Raw genomic sequence first — 16,308 nt, forward strand, 5'->3', positions numbered from 1 at the left:
CCAGGCTAGGGATTAACCTTTGTGAAACAGTGACCAGTAGTGACCAAGTTACTGTAATAATCTCTTTTCCATCTGGATGCAGGTTACGTGGGAGCATTAAAATCGTGAAATTATTAATTGATGATCAGTGTATGATCAGTATATTTTTCTGGTTGTATCATACACTTGAAAAAAAGTTTTTAGGGCATGTTTAATAAGGAATAAATTAATCAAAAGAAAAATCATGCAGACAAAGAATTTAACCATGAGATTATTTGCACAGAAGAGACACTAAATTGCTTCTAAATAAAGAGAAACAATGCAGACACAGAAACACAAGCTAAACCATCATTTTAATGAGTTAGTACAACTGAGAAAGACCTGGGTCCCCAGAACAAATTATCAGGAGCCCCAGATACTCAGATACCTATTTTCCAATTTCTACAGGTAAATACTTTTTGTCAATGCAGCACAGATATGCACTACTACAAAAAATATTATATTCTTCTTTTTTTCCACATGATATCCTGCAAACTCTTTTGTTTCGCCAGCATGTAGAAAAGACTCTTCTTAAATACATATTCGGTCTACTTCTAACTGTCAACAGAAACAAGGGTCAATGCACAGAGTTCTGCAGGGTCGTGATACCATGGATAAAACATAACAAATCAGATTATGTTTTATTACTTTTTAATGTTAAATTGGATGAGATCAAAACATCCCAGTCATGTTATAGCTGAGTGACTTCTTCTCGGTAGCTCTTACTTTCCAAAGCCCCTTTTTATTATAAGTCATCAGTTCCCATGGTCCCCACTTACTTGAATCACTAATCAACTATATGCAGGTACCAGGGCCCAGCACATTCAGCTTGGGACTCTTTGCCATGGAAAGAACATTAGAGAAGTCCCAGGAATCTGCAGAGGCCCTATACCAGGAAGCATGCCAGAATCTGTTAAATAGTACCAAGGCAGTTTGAGATCATCAAAGTTTCAGCTTGAAGAAGAAAAAGATCACTGACCTGGAATAAGAGAAGCCCATGCTTCTAGCCCTGCATCCCAACAGCATTCTGTGTGATTTTTAGCCAAGTACCTTATTACCTGCCTTGGCTTTGCCACTGGGTACTTGAAAGCATGACATGGGATAATGAGTGTGAAACGGTGTACAATACCTGAAACCCATTCCTAAATCTTTTGCTAGTCTTTTCTCCAACCCTAAGACCAGGGTACTTCTGGAAGCTAAGGGGTGGAAAGGGTTAGTAGGAAGGTATCCACTCAGCAGGTTCATGGACCCATCTGTTGGGGCTTTGCAGTACAAGAATAATCCATGAGGTATGACCAAAGTCCACTGGCAAGCAAACTTGCCTGCCATGTGCCCGTTAGTCCTGAGGCACCCTTCTGGGCACAGAGAAGTCCAGCAGCAATACAGTGCACCATGTCCTCCCACCCAGAACGGCAGCAGTCTCAACACAATCTTCATCTGGGCCTGTCTTTTGAGTCCTTCACACTTGACCTTTAAGTGATACCTTTTGAATATGAAGGTCTGGGCAGCTTTCTGCAGACCCCAGCAAATGATGAGCAAAAAGTGTTTGAGAACCTCCACTTCAGTGACTTCAGTAGACCTTCTTCATATTACCAAGTTGCTAGTTTCTGTGCAGAGGGTAAATTCTGTGCAGAGGTAAATTCAGACCCCTCCCACGGGTGTTCCCAAGGATCCCATCATGCTGTAAGTTAAAACTTTGGAGCAACCAGCTTGGTTTGTTAATTCTGCTCAATATCTAATCTGCTTAGGCTTCTCGGTGTGAGAAAAGTAATTCAGGCAATGGACTTAGGAGTGCAAATTCTAAGAGTCCTGAAGTAATGGTCTCCCTCCCACTCCCAAATCCTACCTGTCTTCTAAAAGTCTTGTGCTTTTTCTCTGCCCCACTTCTGCCAATATCATAGATCCAACTTTCCTGTCAAACTTCACAGACTCCCCAGACCAAAGTCCAGAACCATCTTCTTCACAGGAGAGAATGACCTTTGCCATGTGTCCTTTAAGTGTGTCTTCTCTCTATTTTCTGGAACAGTCCAAAGTGTCCATCTCTGTTCACATGCCTTCCTGTTTCAGCTTCCTTCATCCAAGTCCTGCTTTCTTCTCATCCCCTCTCCTTTCATTGTTTGTAAATGCACAGGGAGAATATTTCATTTTACCTGGTGGAACACAGGAAAGCAAGACAAGGACCACAAGGACCATGAGTAAGCTCTTCATAGCTAAACCAATCGGGAAAGAGAAAACTGGAAGGTAAGAGAGAGTCACTCTATATGTAGCTCTCTAGACATGGGGACCTGCATGGCTAGTGAAACTTTCAGGAATAAGAACACCTGTTTGCTCCACTGAGCAGTCCAAAAAACTAAAGGTCTGGCTTAGAACATGATATCTCATCATTAAAATCTACTTCCTTAATGCCACTTACATGCTGGCAACAGAAAACACTCTGTGTGAACAGTCCTAGTATAGCCCTGGTAGGATGCTGTGTATCTTTGTATCTTCACTGTACATCCATTTAGCAAGCACCTGTAATGTATAGAGAACTATAAGGCTGCAAAACAAAATGTTTTGTAAAACAAAATGAAAACAAAATGTTTTCAGAGGTTGTTTTTAATCTCTCTCTCTCTCTCTGTCTCTCTCTCACACACACACACACACATGCACAAGTAGCTATTATTTTCCCATTTTATTTTTTTAAGATTTTATTTATTTTACTTGACAGGCAGAGATTACAAGTAGGCAGAGAGAGAGAGGAGGAAGCAGGCTCCCTGCTGAGCAGAGATCCCGATGCGGGGCTCAATCCCAGGACCCTGGGATCATGACCTGAGCCAAAGGCAGAGGCTTTAACCCACTGAGCCACCCAGGTGCCCTATTTCCCCATTTTAAAAGCAAATAACATGCGTTTCAGGTAGAATAAATGACTTTCCCCAGTTGACACAGATTGCATATGGCAACAACATAATTTTTTTTTTTTAAATGTCAAGATGCTCCCTTTTTAATGTGTGGATCAATCATGTAAATTAAAGGGGAATTTAGGAATATTTTTTAAGAAATAACAATTTTAGGTAGGCAATTGTAAGGAAGATAACAATCATACATGCCAAGGCTACGTGATTCTTCCACAGGCCCCATGGGGAGATATCGATGCCCTGGTTGAGCAAAAATTCTTCGCCTGTACATATTGCATAGCTACAGGTATCATTCCCTGTTACGTTGACTCCTGGGCAGAAGTTTTGTCCCAAAAATTCATTATGCTGCAAAGCCACATAGCCGTATCGAGGAATGCTGAAGTACTGGAGCCAGGAGAGCCAAGGCGCAACGGTTCTGAGATTTACCAACAGCCCCGAAAATATCATCATAAACACAAAGGAGATGGTCATGAGAAGTGTCGCTATGGATACCACACTCTGGCCTGCTGCTATGGCCAGTGCCATAGAACTGGCCGAATAAGCCACCATCATAAGGGTGAACATCATGACGAAGAAGGCCTCCACAACTGGTTTCAAGCCTAACAAGAAGTATATTATACAAGTAAATATAATACTTGGTAACATCCTCATGGGTAGTAAATCAGATAACAGTTTTCCAAAGAAATAAGACGACACTCTGTAGTATCCACTGATATACTCATGTATAAAGAGCTTCTTCTCAACCACAAAGAGCTCCACAGCCGACACACTGCTGAAACACTGGTTGGTCGTCAGGAAGAAGAGCACCCCTGACCTATTCTGGATTCCTGTAGGATCATTTTTTAGATCATAGAAAATGGCACCTATAACCAATCCCAGGATGATTGTTACAATTATCTGAGCTATAGAGGCCTGGGGATTACCCAGTAAGTTTTTGAATGAGTTGATGACAGAAGGAGGTGGCATAGATGATCTCCTTTAAGGCTGAGCTCTTCCTTTTCTGACCCTTTAGGACTTCATCTAACTCATCTTTCATTTTTCTGTGGAAGTCAGAGTTGGCATAAAACTCAGCTATTTTTTCTATGAGTGGAGTACCTCTCTTGGAAGGCTCTTCAGTCTCCTTGACTTCGCCCTCTTGGTCCTCTCTGTTCAGTTTCACAGCAGAGGAATCTCCATTAATGACATCCAGGAAGAAATCTGCAGGGTTATTATAAGGCTCACACTGGTAACCTACTGATGCAAAGTACCCCAAGGCCTCCTGGGCAGGCCCGTGGAACATTAGTTTTCCTGAGGCCAACAAGGTGAGGCTATCAAACAGTTTGAAGATAGAATAACGAGGCTGATGAATGGAGAAGATGATCGTTCATCCCTGTTCAGACATCCTCTTCAGGAGCAAAAGGACAGCATTTTCTGTGCTTGAATCTAAGCCAGTGGTGGGCTCATCCAGGAACAAGATGGCTGGATCGGTAATAAGCTCCATTCCAATACTAGTCCTTTTTCTTTCTCCTCCAGATACACCACGTATAAATTGAGTTCCAACCTTGGAATCTGCCACTTTATCCAGACCTAACTGCTGAATGACCTTGTTAATTCGCTCATTTTTTTCATGACTCATCATGGTTGTTGGAAGCCGGAGAGCTGCTGAGAACTGTAAATTTTCTCTCACTATCAGAGTTCCCATCACAACATCATCTTGTACCACATAACCTGAATTACATTTGAAATTGGCAGGTCGAGGTGCTCCATTTATCAGAACATCTCCAGATAATCCTTTTAGATCTTTCCTTGCAGCTAAGATATCTAACAACGAAGATTTGCCTCCACCTGTGGGTCCCAGAATGGCATTGAGGCCAGGTCTCATGATGCCATTGATATTATTAGTATTTCCTTCTCAACTGCTTCCCTTCCTCTCTCTGTCTGCCTCTCTGCAAACTTGTGATCTCTGCCTGTCAAATAAATAAATAATTTTTAAAAAAGAAAATAAACAAGACCCATCAATATGCTGTCTACAAGAAACTCATTATAGACGCAAAGACAACTCCAGATTTAAAGTGAGGAGGTGGGAAACAATTTACCATGCTAATGAACATCAAAAGAAAGCTGGGGTAGCAATCCTTATATCAGATAAATTAGATTTTAAGCCAAAGACTATAATAGTAGATGAGGAAGGACACTGTTTCTTACTTAAAGGGCCTGTCCAACAAGAAGATCTAAAAATTTTAAATATCTCTGCCCCTACATGGGAGCAGCCAATTATATAAACCAATTAATAACAAAATCAAAGAAACACCTTGACAGTAATACAATAATAGTAGGGGACTTTAACAACCCCTCACTGAAACGGACAGATCATCCAAGCAAAGAAAAACAAGTAAATAAAGGCTTTAAATGACACACTGGACAAGATGGACATCACAGATATACTCAGAACATTCCATTCCAAAGCAACAGAATACACATTCTTCTCTAGTGCACATGGAACATTCTCCAGAATAGATTACATCCGGGGTCAAAAATCAGGTATCAACCAGTACCAAAAGATTGGGATCATTCCCTGCATATTTTCAGACCACAATGCTCTGAAGCTAGAACTCAATCATGAGAGGAAATTTGGAAAGAATCCAAATGCACGGAGGCTAAAGAGCATCCTTCTAAAGAATGAATGGGTCAACCAGAAAATTAAAGAATTGAAAAAATTCATGGAAACAAATGAAAATGAAAATACAACTGTTCAAAATCTGTGGGACACAGCAAAGGCAGTCCTGAGAGGAAATTATATAGAGATATAAGCCCTTCTCAAGAAACAACAAATGTCTCAAATGCACAAACTAACCCTACACCTAAAGGAGGTTGAGAAAGAAGAGCAAATAAAGCCTAAACCCAGCAGGAGAAGAGAAATGATAAAGATCAGAGCAGAAATCAATGAAATAGAAACCAAAAGAACAATAGAACAAATCACCAAAACTAGGAGATTGTTCTTTGAAAGAATTAATAAGATTGATGAGCCCCTGGCCAGACTTATTAAAAAGAAAATAGAAAGGACCCAAATTAACAAAACCATGAATGAAAGGGAGAGATCACAACCAACACCAAAGAAATACAAACAATTATAGGAGCATATAATGAGCAAACTATACACCAGCAAATTTGACATTATGGAAGAAATGGATGCATTCTTAGAGATGTATAAACTACCAAAACTGAACCAGGAAGAAATAAAAAAACCTAAGCAGACACATAACCAGTAGGGAGATTGAAGTAGTCATCAAAAATATCCCAACAAACAAGAGCCCAGGGCCAGACGGCTTCCCATGGGAATTCTACCAAACATTTAAAGAAGAATTAATACCTATACTCCTGAAACTGTTCCAAAAAATAGAAATGGAAGGAAAACTTACAAACTCATTTTATGAGGCCAGCATTAACCTGATCCCAAAACCAGACAAAGACACCATCAAAAAGAATTATAGAGCTATACCCTTGATGAACACGGATGCAAAAATTCTCACCACAGTATTAGCCAATAGGATCCAACAGTCCATTAAAAGGATTATTCATCACAACCAAGTGGGATTTATTCCTGGGCTGCAAGGTTGGTTCAACATCTGCAAATCAATCAATGTGATGCAATGCATTAATAAAAGAAAGAACAAGAACCAGATAATACTCTCAATAGATGCTAAAAAAGCATTTGACAAAGTACAGCATCCCTTCCTGATCAAAACTCTTCAAAGTGTAGGGACAGGGGTACATACCGCAATGTCATCAAAGCCATCTATGAAAAATCCACAGTGAATATCATTCTCAATAGGGAAAAACTGAGAGCTTTTTTGCTAAGGTCAGGAACATGGCAGAGATGTCTACTATCACCACTGCTATTCAACATAGTACTAGAAGTCCTAGCCTCAGCAATCAGACAACAAAAGGAAATTAAAGGCATCTGAACTGGCAAAGAAGAAGCCTAACTCTCACTCTTTGCAGATGATATGATACTTTGTGTGGAAAAACCAAAAGACTCCACTCCAAAAATGTTAGAACTTATACAGGAATTCAGTAAAGTGTCAGGATATAAAATCAATGCTCAGAAATCAGTTGCATTTCTATACACCAACAAAAAGACAGAAGAAAGAGAAATTAAGGAAACAATCCCATTTACAATTGCACCTGAAACCATGAGATATTTAGGAATAAACTAACCAAAGAAGTAAAGAATCTGTACTTTGAAAACTATAAAGTACTCATGAAAGAAATAGAGGAAGACACAAAGAAATGGAAAAATGTTCCATGCTCCTGGATTGGAAGAAAAAATATTGTGAAAATGTCTATGCTACCTAAAGCAATCTACACATTTAATGCAAGCCCTATCAAAATACCATCCATTTTTTTCCAAAGAAATGGAACAAATAATCCTAAAATTTATATGGAACCAGAAAAGACCATAAATAGACAAAAGAATGTTGAAAAAGAAAGCCAAAGTTGGTGACATCACAATTCCAGACTTCAAGCTCTATTACAAAGTTGTAATCATCAAGACAGCATGGTACTGGCACAAAAACAGACATGTAGATCAATGGAACACAATAGAGAACCCAGAAATGGACCCTCAACTCTATGGCCAACTAATCTTTGACAAAGGAGGAAGGAATGTCTAATGGAAATAAGATAGTCTTTTCAACAAATGGTGTTGGTAGGGTGCCTGGGTGGCTCAGTGGTTAAACCTCTGCCTTTGGTTCAGGTCACAATCCCAGGGTCCTGGGATCAAACCCCACATCAGGCTCTCTGCTCAGATGGAGCCTGCTTCCTCCTCTCTCTCTGCCTGCCTCTCTGCCTGCTTGTGATACCTGTCTGCTAAATAAATAAAATCTTTTTTAAAAAATCATAAGAAAAATACATTTATTTTAAAAAATGGTGTTGGTAAAATTAGACAGCCACATGAAAAAAAATCAAACTGGACCATTTCCTTACACCACACACAAAAATAGACTCAAAATGTATGAAAGACCTCAGTGTAAGACAGGAATCCATCAAAACCTTTATGGAGAACACAGGCAGCAACCTCTTTGACCTCAGCCACAGCAACTGCTTCCTAGAAACATTGCCAAAGACAAGGGAAGCAAGGGCAGAAATGAACTATTGGGATTTCATCAAGGTCAAAAACTTTGCACAGCAAAGGAAACAATCAACAAGACCAAGACCACTGACAGAATGGGAGAAGATATTTGCAAATGACATATCAGATAAAGGGCTATTATCCAAAATCTATAAAGAACTTAGCAAACTCAATACCCAAAGAACAAATAATCCAATCAAGAAATAGGCAGAGGACATGAACAGACATTTCTAAAAAGAAGACATTCAGACGGCCAACAGACACATGAACAGACATACTCCACATCACTCGGCATCAGAGAAATACAAATCTAAACCACCAGTCAAGGGGTACCTGGGTGCCTCAGTGGGTAAGCTTCTGCCTTCAGCTCTGGTCATGATCTCAGAGTCCTGGGATGGAGCCCCACATCAGGCTCTCTGCTTGGTGGGGAGCCTCCTTCCCCCCTACCCTGCCTGCCTCTCTGCCTACTTCTGATTTCTCTTTCTCTGTCAAATAAATAAACAAAATCTTTTTTTTTAAGATTTTATTTATTTATTTGACAGAGAGAGATCACAGTAGACAGAGAGGCAGGCAGAGAGAGAGAGAAAGGGAAGCAGGCTCCCCGCTGAGCAGAGAGCCCGATGTGGGACTCGATCCCAGGACCCTGAGATCATGACCTGAGCCGAAGGCAGCGGCTTAACCCACTGAGCCACCCAGGCGCCCAAATAAACAAAATCTTAAAAAAAAAAAAAAAAAAAGCCTATCTGTCAGAATGGCTAAAAATTAACAAATCAGGAAATGACAGATGTTGGTGAGGATGTAGAGAAAGGGGAACCCTCCTACACTATTGGTGGTAATGCAAGTTGGTGCAGCCACCCTGGAAAACAGGATGGAGGTTCCTCAAAAAGTGGAAAAATAGGGCTACCCTACGACCCAGCAATTGCACTACTGGGTATTTACCTTAAAGATACAAATGCAGGGATCCAAAGGGGCACGTGCACCCAAATGTTTATAGCATTTATAGCCAATGTTTATATAATGTTTATGGAAAGAACCCTTGATGTCCATCAACAGATGAATGGATAAAGAAGAGTGGTACACACACACACACACACACACACACACACACACACAGGAATAATATGCAGCCATCAAAAGAAATGAAATCTTCCCATTTGCAACAATGTAGATGGAACTGGAGAGTATTATGCTGAGCAAAATAAATTAATCAGAGAAAGACAATTATCATATGATCTCTCTGATATGAGGAATTTGAGATGCAGGGTGGGATTTGTGGGGGTAGGGAAGGGAAAAATGAAGCAAGATGGGATTGGGAGGGAGACAAACCATAAGAGACTGTTAATTTCACATAACAAACTGAGGGTTGCCGGGGGGTGAGGGGAGGGATAGGATGGCTAGGTTATGGACATTGGGTAGGGTATGGGCTATGGTGAGTGCTGTGAGATGTGTAAGCCTGTTGATTCACAGACCTGTACCCCTGGTGCAAATAATACATTGTATGTTAATAAAAATACATTTTTAAAGATTTTATTTATTTATTTGATAGAGAGAGATCACAAGTAGGCAGAGAGGCAGGCAGAGAGAAAGAAAGGAGGAAGAAGACTCTCCGCGGAACAGACAGCCCAATGTGGGGCTCGATCCCAGGAGCCTGGGATCATGACTGGAGCCGAAGGCATTGAGCCACCAGGCACCCCAATGAATTTTTTTTTTTTTTAAAGAAGTAACAACTGTGACAGAGGTCATAAATTAACTTGCTCATTTGAGTGAAAAAATAAAATCAGATTTTTTTCTGAAGGAAAGTAAGGTTAATTAAGCTGATTCATTTGATTACTTTCTTTTTTTTAATTTAAACTCAATTAGCCAACATATAGTACATTATTAGTTTCAGATGTTGTGTTTAATGATTTGATTAGTCTCTATGGTGGATATTCTCCATGGATAAATGAGTTAAAGCTGAAGTTCTCAGTTTCAATGAAATGCATTTAAATCACATGATAAGCTAAAAGCAGCTATCAAAAAATCATATTGGCGGGGCACCTGGGTGGCTCATTGGGTTAAGCCTCTGCCTTCAGCTCAGGTCCTGGGATCAAGCCTCGCATCGGGCTCTCTGATCAGCAGGGAGCCTGCCTCCCCTGCCTCTCTGCCTACTTGTGAACTCTGTCTGTCAAATAAATAAATAAATAATCTTTTAAAAAATCATATTGGCAAACATATAGAAGTTAAAAATATTTTAATTTCCCAACTCTTTATGAAAACAGGGTTAAATGGGATGACTCTAAGTAATTCAAAGCCTTTTTGGTAAACTTAGAAGTTAAGAAAGCAATGACTCTGAGTAATAAATTTGTTCATAAGTCAGTTGTTTGTAATTCTTTCATTTCAGCAAAATTGAGCAGAGACATAATTACTTGTCAACTGATATGGCATTTTTAAAAATTTTAGATCACTAATAATTTTTTGGCATATAACTCAGAATTTAAAGATTGGAAAGTGCTATCACAAAACTCCTATATCCATCCACTCATTTTTCAAGCAAGTTTTTTTAATGAACTTCATCTAAAAACAGGAATGGAACTCATTGTAAAATCTTACTCTAGTAATAAGAAATATTTATCTAAAGATAGGTGAACCAATTGAAAAAAAAGTTTATCCATCTTATTGGATATACATTTCCAATCAAGTTTTACTTTTAAATTGAACTACCTGTCAAAATCAATTTTATATTTATATTATTTTCAGTCGAATATAAACAATAATGATAATGACCACTTGGTCCAGAAAACATTTCTAACACTAAAGCCAGACACAAGAAAGATAAAACATTTCTGCCCTAGCTCACCTTTCCTTTTCACAGGCCAGTTTCTGAAAAGAACTGTGTCCATTTGTTCTTTTTTTTTTTAATTTATTTTTTTATTTATTTTCAGCATAACAGTTCACTTCCCACTTACTACCATCTCTTCTTTGCATCATCACCAAAAAAAAAAAAAAAAAAAAGTCACCAATATCCTCTTTCTACCAACTTCAATAAACATTTTCCCCAACCACATAGCAGTATTTACCAATATTGATTATCCTTTCTAGCTACCTTAACTTGATCTTTGATTACTGAACCCACACTTAGGGTTTTTCTCCTGCCTCTCAACAATCTTTCTTAGATCCCCTTGTAGACTCCTCTGCTGCTGCTTGTCCTTTAACTGTTAGAATTCCTCAAAGTTGTCTTCGAGGCCTTGATTCTAATTTCACTCAAGAGAATTTCCACCCTCATCTTTTGCCCCACAACTTCCAAAGTCATACCACATATCCCAGTGTCTTTCCTGATTGTCAGCCGGCCCATCTGCTCCCAGACTTGTGCGAAGAGTCTGGGCATTAAACAGGCTATGTTGAGTGTAACACTTGCCCCAAAATAATGTTTGTGTACCAAATAAAACCACTTTATACTTCTGTACTTTCAGGTATTTTTATTTTATCCTTTAGAGGGGATTATTTTTAATTAACATATAATGTATTATTTGCCCCAGGGGTACAGGTCTGTGAATCATCAGGCTTACACATTTCATAGCACATACCCTTCCCAATGTCCATAACCCAGCCAAACTATCCCTCCCCCTCATCCCCCAGCAACCCCCAGTTTGTTTTGTGAGATTAAGAGTTTGAGGGGAGGATTATTAAAGGATTAAATAAGATGATGTTGTTGAGGCAAAATTGCTGGCCCCATGGTCAGTGTCCTTAACATTAGCTATTATGAAAACTAAGGTGGGGCGCCTCGGTGGCTCAGTGGGTTAAGCCGCTGCCTTTGGCTCAGGTCATGATCTCAGGGTCCTGGGATCGAGTCCCACATCAGGCTCTCTGCTCAGCAGGGTGCCTGCTTCCCTTCCTCTCTCTCTGCCTGCCTCTCTGCCTACTTGTGATCTCTCTCTGTCAAATAAATAAATAAAATCTTTAAAAAAAAAAAAAAACTATGGTTTGTATGAAGTCCAAAACAGAACTAACTTCTCCCTGTTGAAAACTGTTGCTCCCCCTGCCTCTAATCAATGAACGAACCATTATCCATCCACTCAATTACACATGCTGGAAACTTGAACACTGTTCCCAAGTTTTCCCTTTTCCTCACTCTCCCCATTTTTTTTTTTAAGAATTTATTTACTTATCTGACAGAGATCACAAGCAGGCAGAGAGGGAGGCAGAGAGAGAGAGGAGGAAGCAGGCTCCCTGCTGAGCAGAGAGCCCAACTCGGGGCTCGATCCCAGGACCTTGGGATCATGACCTGAGCCAAAGGCAGAGGCTTTAACCCACTGAGCCACCCAGGCGCCCCATCACTCTCCCCATTTTAAGTCAAAACCCAAGCCCTTAAATGTCTCTGGACATTGTCCACTTGGGGTTTTTTATTTCCACTGTGCCCTACCCTAGCCCAAGTCAAGAGATCTGCTTCCTGGATTACTGTAGCAGACTCTAACGAGTTTTCTTAACTCCACCCTTGACCTCCACAGCACATTCTCCAGACACAGTGATCCCTCTAATACATCTGAATACTTTGCTTCTTGGTCCGAAGCCTTCAGTTGTGTCCTACTGTTCTGTATGACAGAGCAAAATCCCTTCTTTAGAATCATGAACAAGAGCTACCTGACCTCCCTTCACCTTCGCTCACCCAAATCCTCCACACCTTCTTCCTTCTCTGAGTTTACACATACAACGCCTCTGGGTGCAAGTGCTTTTCTCCCTACCCTCACAATCATCATTTTGCTGGTCCAAAATTTACCTTAAAACTCAAATTTGAGTAGCAGGTTGGTGATGTTTTTTTAAGACTCTCCTGCCCCTTCCAGACTCTATCACCCACATGGTTAGACAATGATCCTTTATATTCCTGAAGCAGTCATACAAGCCTCAAACAATGTACTTACCCATCATGTTTTAATTTATTCTGTCCCTATCAGCCTGATAGCTCTGAACCATTCCTTACTTACCCATGATAAAAGCTCAAGAAATAGTTGAAAAATGAATAGGTAGAAACTTTTTGTGCTATTTTTGCAACTTTTTTATACATCTAAAATATTCTAAAGATTGATACTGGTTAAAAAAAATTAATTTAAAAAAAAACCTTTTTTCTTGGGCTGCTTGGCTGCCTCAGTCCCTAGAGCATGTGACTCTTGACCTCAGGGTTGTAAGTTTGAGCCCCATGCTGGGCATGGAACCTACTTAAAAAAAAATTGTTGGATCTTTACATATTACATTACATGCATTTAGAAAGAGACAGAGTTGGGGCACCTGGGTGGCTCAGTGGCTTAAAGACTCTGCCTTGGGCTCAGGTCATGATCCCAGGGTCCTGGGACCGAACCCCACATCGGTCTCTGCTCAGCAGGGAGCCTGCTTCCTCCTCTCTCTCTGCCTGCTTCTCTGCCTACTTGTTATCTCTGTCAAATAAATAAATAAAATCTTAAAAAAAAAAAAGAAAGAAAGAAAGAGACAGAGCAATACTGATTCCATGACTATAGTGAACTTATTATCTAGTAAGGGAGATAAAATAAATAGAAATCATTCCTCCAGAGTTATATGAAGTCACAGACTTTAGGAGGTGTAATGTGGTAATCTGTATGGGACCTGGAATGATAAAGCAGCCAGCAGGAAGGGAAGACAGAAGGCAGTAAAGTGAATATTTTCCATACTGTTAGCTAGCTTGTTGAGGTGACTAAGAATTGAAATACAAACCAGACCGAAAAAACATACCCTGACTCACAAAACACATAAGTGAGAGTGAACTCAGCAAGATGGGGGAATTGGAGCTCCCCTGCTGCAGTCATCCCACAGCAACAACAATTTGGCAAGCAGCCAGTCACAGAGAAAAGTACCTTTGTGGGAGCTCTGGGATCCAAGTGGTAGACTGTGAAAATGGAACCCTAGACCAAGGAGGGCTATATTTGTGAAAGCAGGCCCATGCCTCACTGATTGCAGTCCCAACTACAGACCTGGAAATGACCCCGTACTCCTGGGATCTCAGCTACAGCTCCATCTGACTTTAGTCCTGCAACTAACACCATTACCAAGGGGCCTGCAGGAGTCATGCACACCCATGCCCCAAGTTACAAGTCTACTGATTGCAATCCCAACTGTGAAACCTGAGGTGACTCATGACTCACCGCCAATCCCTCTTTGCCACAAGTCCTGACTTCACAAGCACCCATCCATGTCCCAAGGTGAACTTCCCAATGTCAATCCAACTATAGATCCTAAAACAAGTTATGGCACTATAACTCAGTTCCAGCCTCCCATAGAAGAGGGCTGGGAACCCTTCTGCTAGCCCACTAGGAACCCACCAGGGAACAGATTCATCTGTGCCCTGGGAGATAAGTTCATGATTCAGTCTGACTGTGGATTTTAAAGGGGTCCTATAAGCCAGATCCAGTCACTCTCAGACATGGTCCAAGAGTGATCCTGCCTGCACAGGGACCCAGAGGGAGACACACCCATATGTGTCCCAAGTAGCCAGGCTTACCAACATCAGTCTGACTGAAGATCCAGAAGCAGCTGTGTGACCAGGTTCCAGAACCACCTACTGAGTCGAAGGGAAGTTTTGTCTACCCAGAAACCTAGTAGGAGGCATGCCAGTCTATGGCCTGGACACAGGCCTACAGACTTGGGTCCCAGCTATCAACCATGAAGCAGCCCTGTTACTCAGTTCAGGTCCTCTCAGCTGTGGTCCACAACAAATTCTTCCCATGCAGTAACCTACTCAGTAACCTACCAGGAGCTCCCCTCAGGAACGATAAGGGAGTCACACCATCTGTATACCTGATAACATCCCACCATCTGTGGACCTTGAAGTTGACTCTTGGATCAGCACAAGCCCACTGATTAAATTCCTGCAGGCAGACCTATCCATCCAGGGACCAGACATCCAGGGACCAGACATGTCCATCTAAGCATGGGGTAACAGGCCTGCCAACTATGCATCTCACTATACACCCAAAAGCAACCATGTAAACAGCTTGGTGCTCAACTTTGACCCTGAAGACAATACCACCACCCTGAGGCTCCAAATGAAAAAATCTTTATCCACCAAAAACAGTCTATAAAGACTTGAAGAGGTGTTTGCTCCTTCAAAGGCACAAATACAAATGCAAGTCTACATGGATCACAAAGAATCAGGTCACCACCAAAGATAGTAACACAGGTTTGGTAACCAACCCCAAGGAAATGTAGGTCTACAAATTGCCTTACAAAAAATTCAAACTAATCATCTTTAATCAATGAGATGCAAAAAAAAAAAAAAAAAAACAAAAAAAAACCACAAACAAACTCATACAACTAAATGAAAACAGAAAAACAATGCATGAATGAATTCAGAAGTTTAATACAGAAATAGAAACCATAAAAGTGGTCACAAGTTGCTCTTCCGCAAAGACAAATGAAATGAAAATAAGGTTGATGGGAAATAAACAGTTTCTAAGAAGAAAAGGAAAGAAATAGAAATCATAAAAAGAACCAAACAGAACTCTTGGACCTGAAGAATATAGTGACAGAAATGCAAAATTCAATAGAGAGATTCAAAAGGAGACTCAACCATGCAGAAGAAAGAATGAGTGAACTCGAACATAGGTCATTTGAAACTAGTTAGAGAAATAAAAAGAAAGAAATAAAAAACAATGAATAAATACATGGGACATATGAAGCACTATTAAGGGAATAAATATATGAATTATGAGGGTCTCAGAAGAAGAGAAAGAGAAAGGGGTAAAAAGTTTATCTAAAGAAATAAAGGCTAAAAATTTCACAAATCTTGAAAGGGATGAAAATTCAGCTGGTTGAGGCTTATAATGCCCAAAACAAAATCAATCTGATGAAAATTACCCCAACATCTGTAATCAAATTTTCAAAAATCAAAGACAAGGAGAGAATTTTTTTAAGCAGCAAGAGAAAAATGACTTGTGACTTGCAAGGGAATTCCCATAAGACTTCCAATCAGATTCACACCAAAAACCTTCTAGGACAAGAGGGAGTGGAATAACATATTCAAAGGGCAGAAAGGAAACAAAAACATCTAACCAATATTATAACCAGTAAAGCTTCCTTTTAGGAATGAAGAAGACATCACCAAACAAAGTCTGAGGGAGACTATCACCACTAGATTTGCCTTCCAAAATATGCTAAAAGGTTTTTTAAGTAAGCAAAAGATCATTAAATAATAATTTGATCAAACAACCCAACTTTACATCTTAAGGGGTTAGAAAAAGAATAACAAAGTAAACCCAAAGCCAGCAGAAGGAAGGAAATTATAAATATTAAAATAGTAGC

General features: G+C 40.1%; 2 protein-coding genes across 2 annotated transcripts; both read right to left on the reverse strand.

Annotated features, from left to right (window-relative positions):
- Positions 1-406: 406 nt before the first annotated feature.
- On the reverse strand, positions 407-2,226 carry DEFB135 (defensin beta 135). The gene is made up of 2 exons (XM_059393354.1): positions 2,169-2,226; positions 407-576 (listed from the first exon to the last, which is right to left on the reverse strand). Exons 1-2 carry the CDS (start codon positions 2,224-2,226, stop codon positions 407-409), a joined length of 228 nt encoding a protein of 75 aa, XP_059249337.1.
- Positions 2,227-2,985: 759 nt separating this feature from the next.
- LOC132023514 (broad substrate specificity ATP-binding cassette transporter ABCG2-like) lies at positions 2,986-4,820 on the reverse strand (the record flags this gene model as incomplete). The annotated part of the gene is given in 3 exon segments (XM_059409350.1): positions 2,986-3,858; positions 3,860-4,793; positions 4,796-4,820. Coding segments are annotated over 3 exon segments (1,779 nt in total), but the record flags the coding sequence as incomplete, so codon positions are not given.
- Positions 4,821-16,308: the final 11,488 nt, after the last annotated feature.

The sequence above is a fragment of the Mustela nigripes genome, chromosome 1 (assembly GCF_022355385.1).
Source record: "Mustela nigripes isolate SB6536 chromosome 1, MUSNIG.SB6536, whole genome shotgun sequence".
Classification (NCBI taxonomy): Eukaryota; Metazoa; Chordata; class Mammalia; order Carnivora; family Mustelidae; genus Mustela; species Mustela nigripes.

What these genes read in the sequence shown, in the direction of transcription:
- DEFB135 (XM_059393354.1), bottom strand. Translation starts at nt 2,226, where the DNA reads ATGAAGAGCTTACTCATGGTCCTTGTGGTCCTTGTCTTGCTTTCCTGT. An exon ending in GCTTTCCTGTGTTCCACCAG is followed by an intron (nt 577 to 2,168) that starts GTAAAATGAAAT and finishes TTCTGTTGACAG; the next exon opens with TTAGAAGTAGACCGAATATG.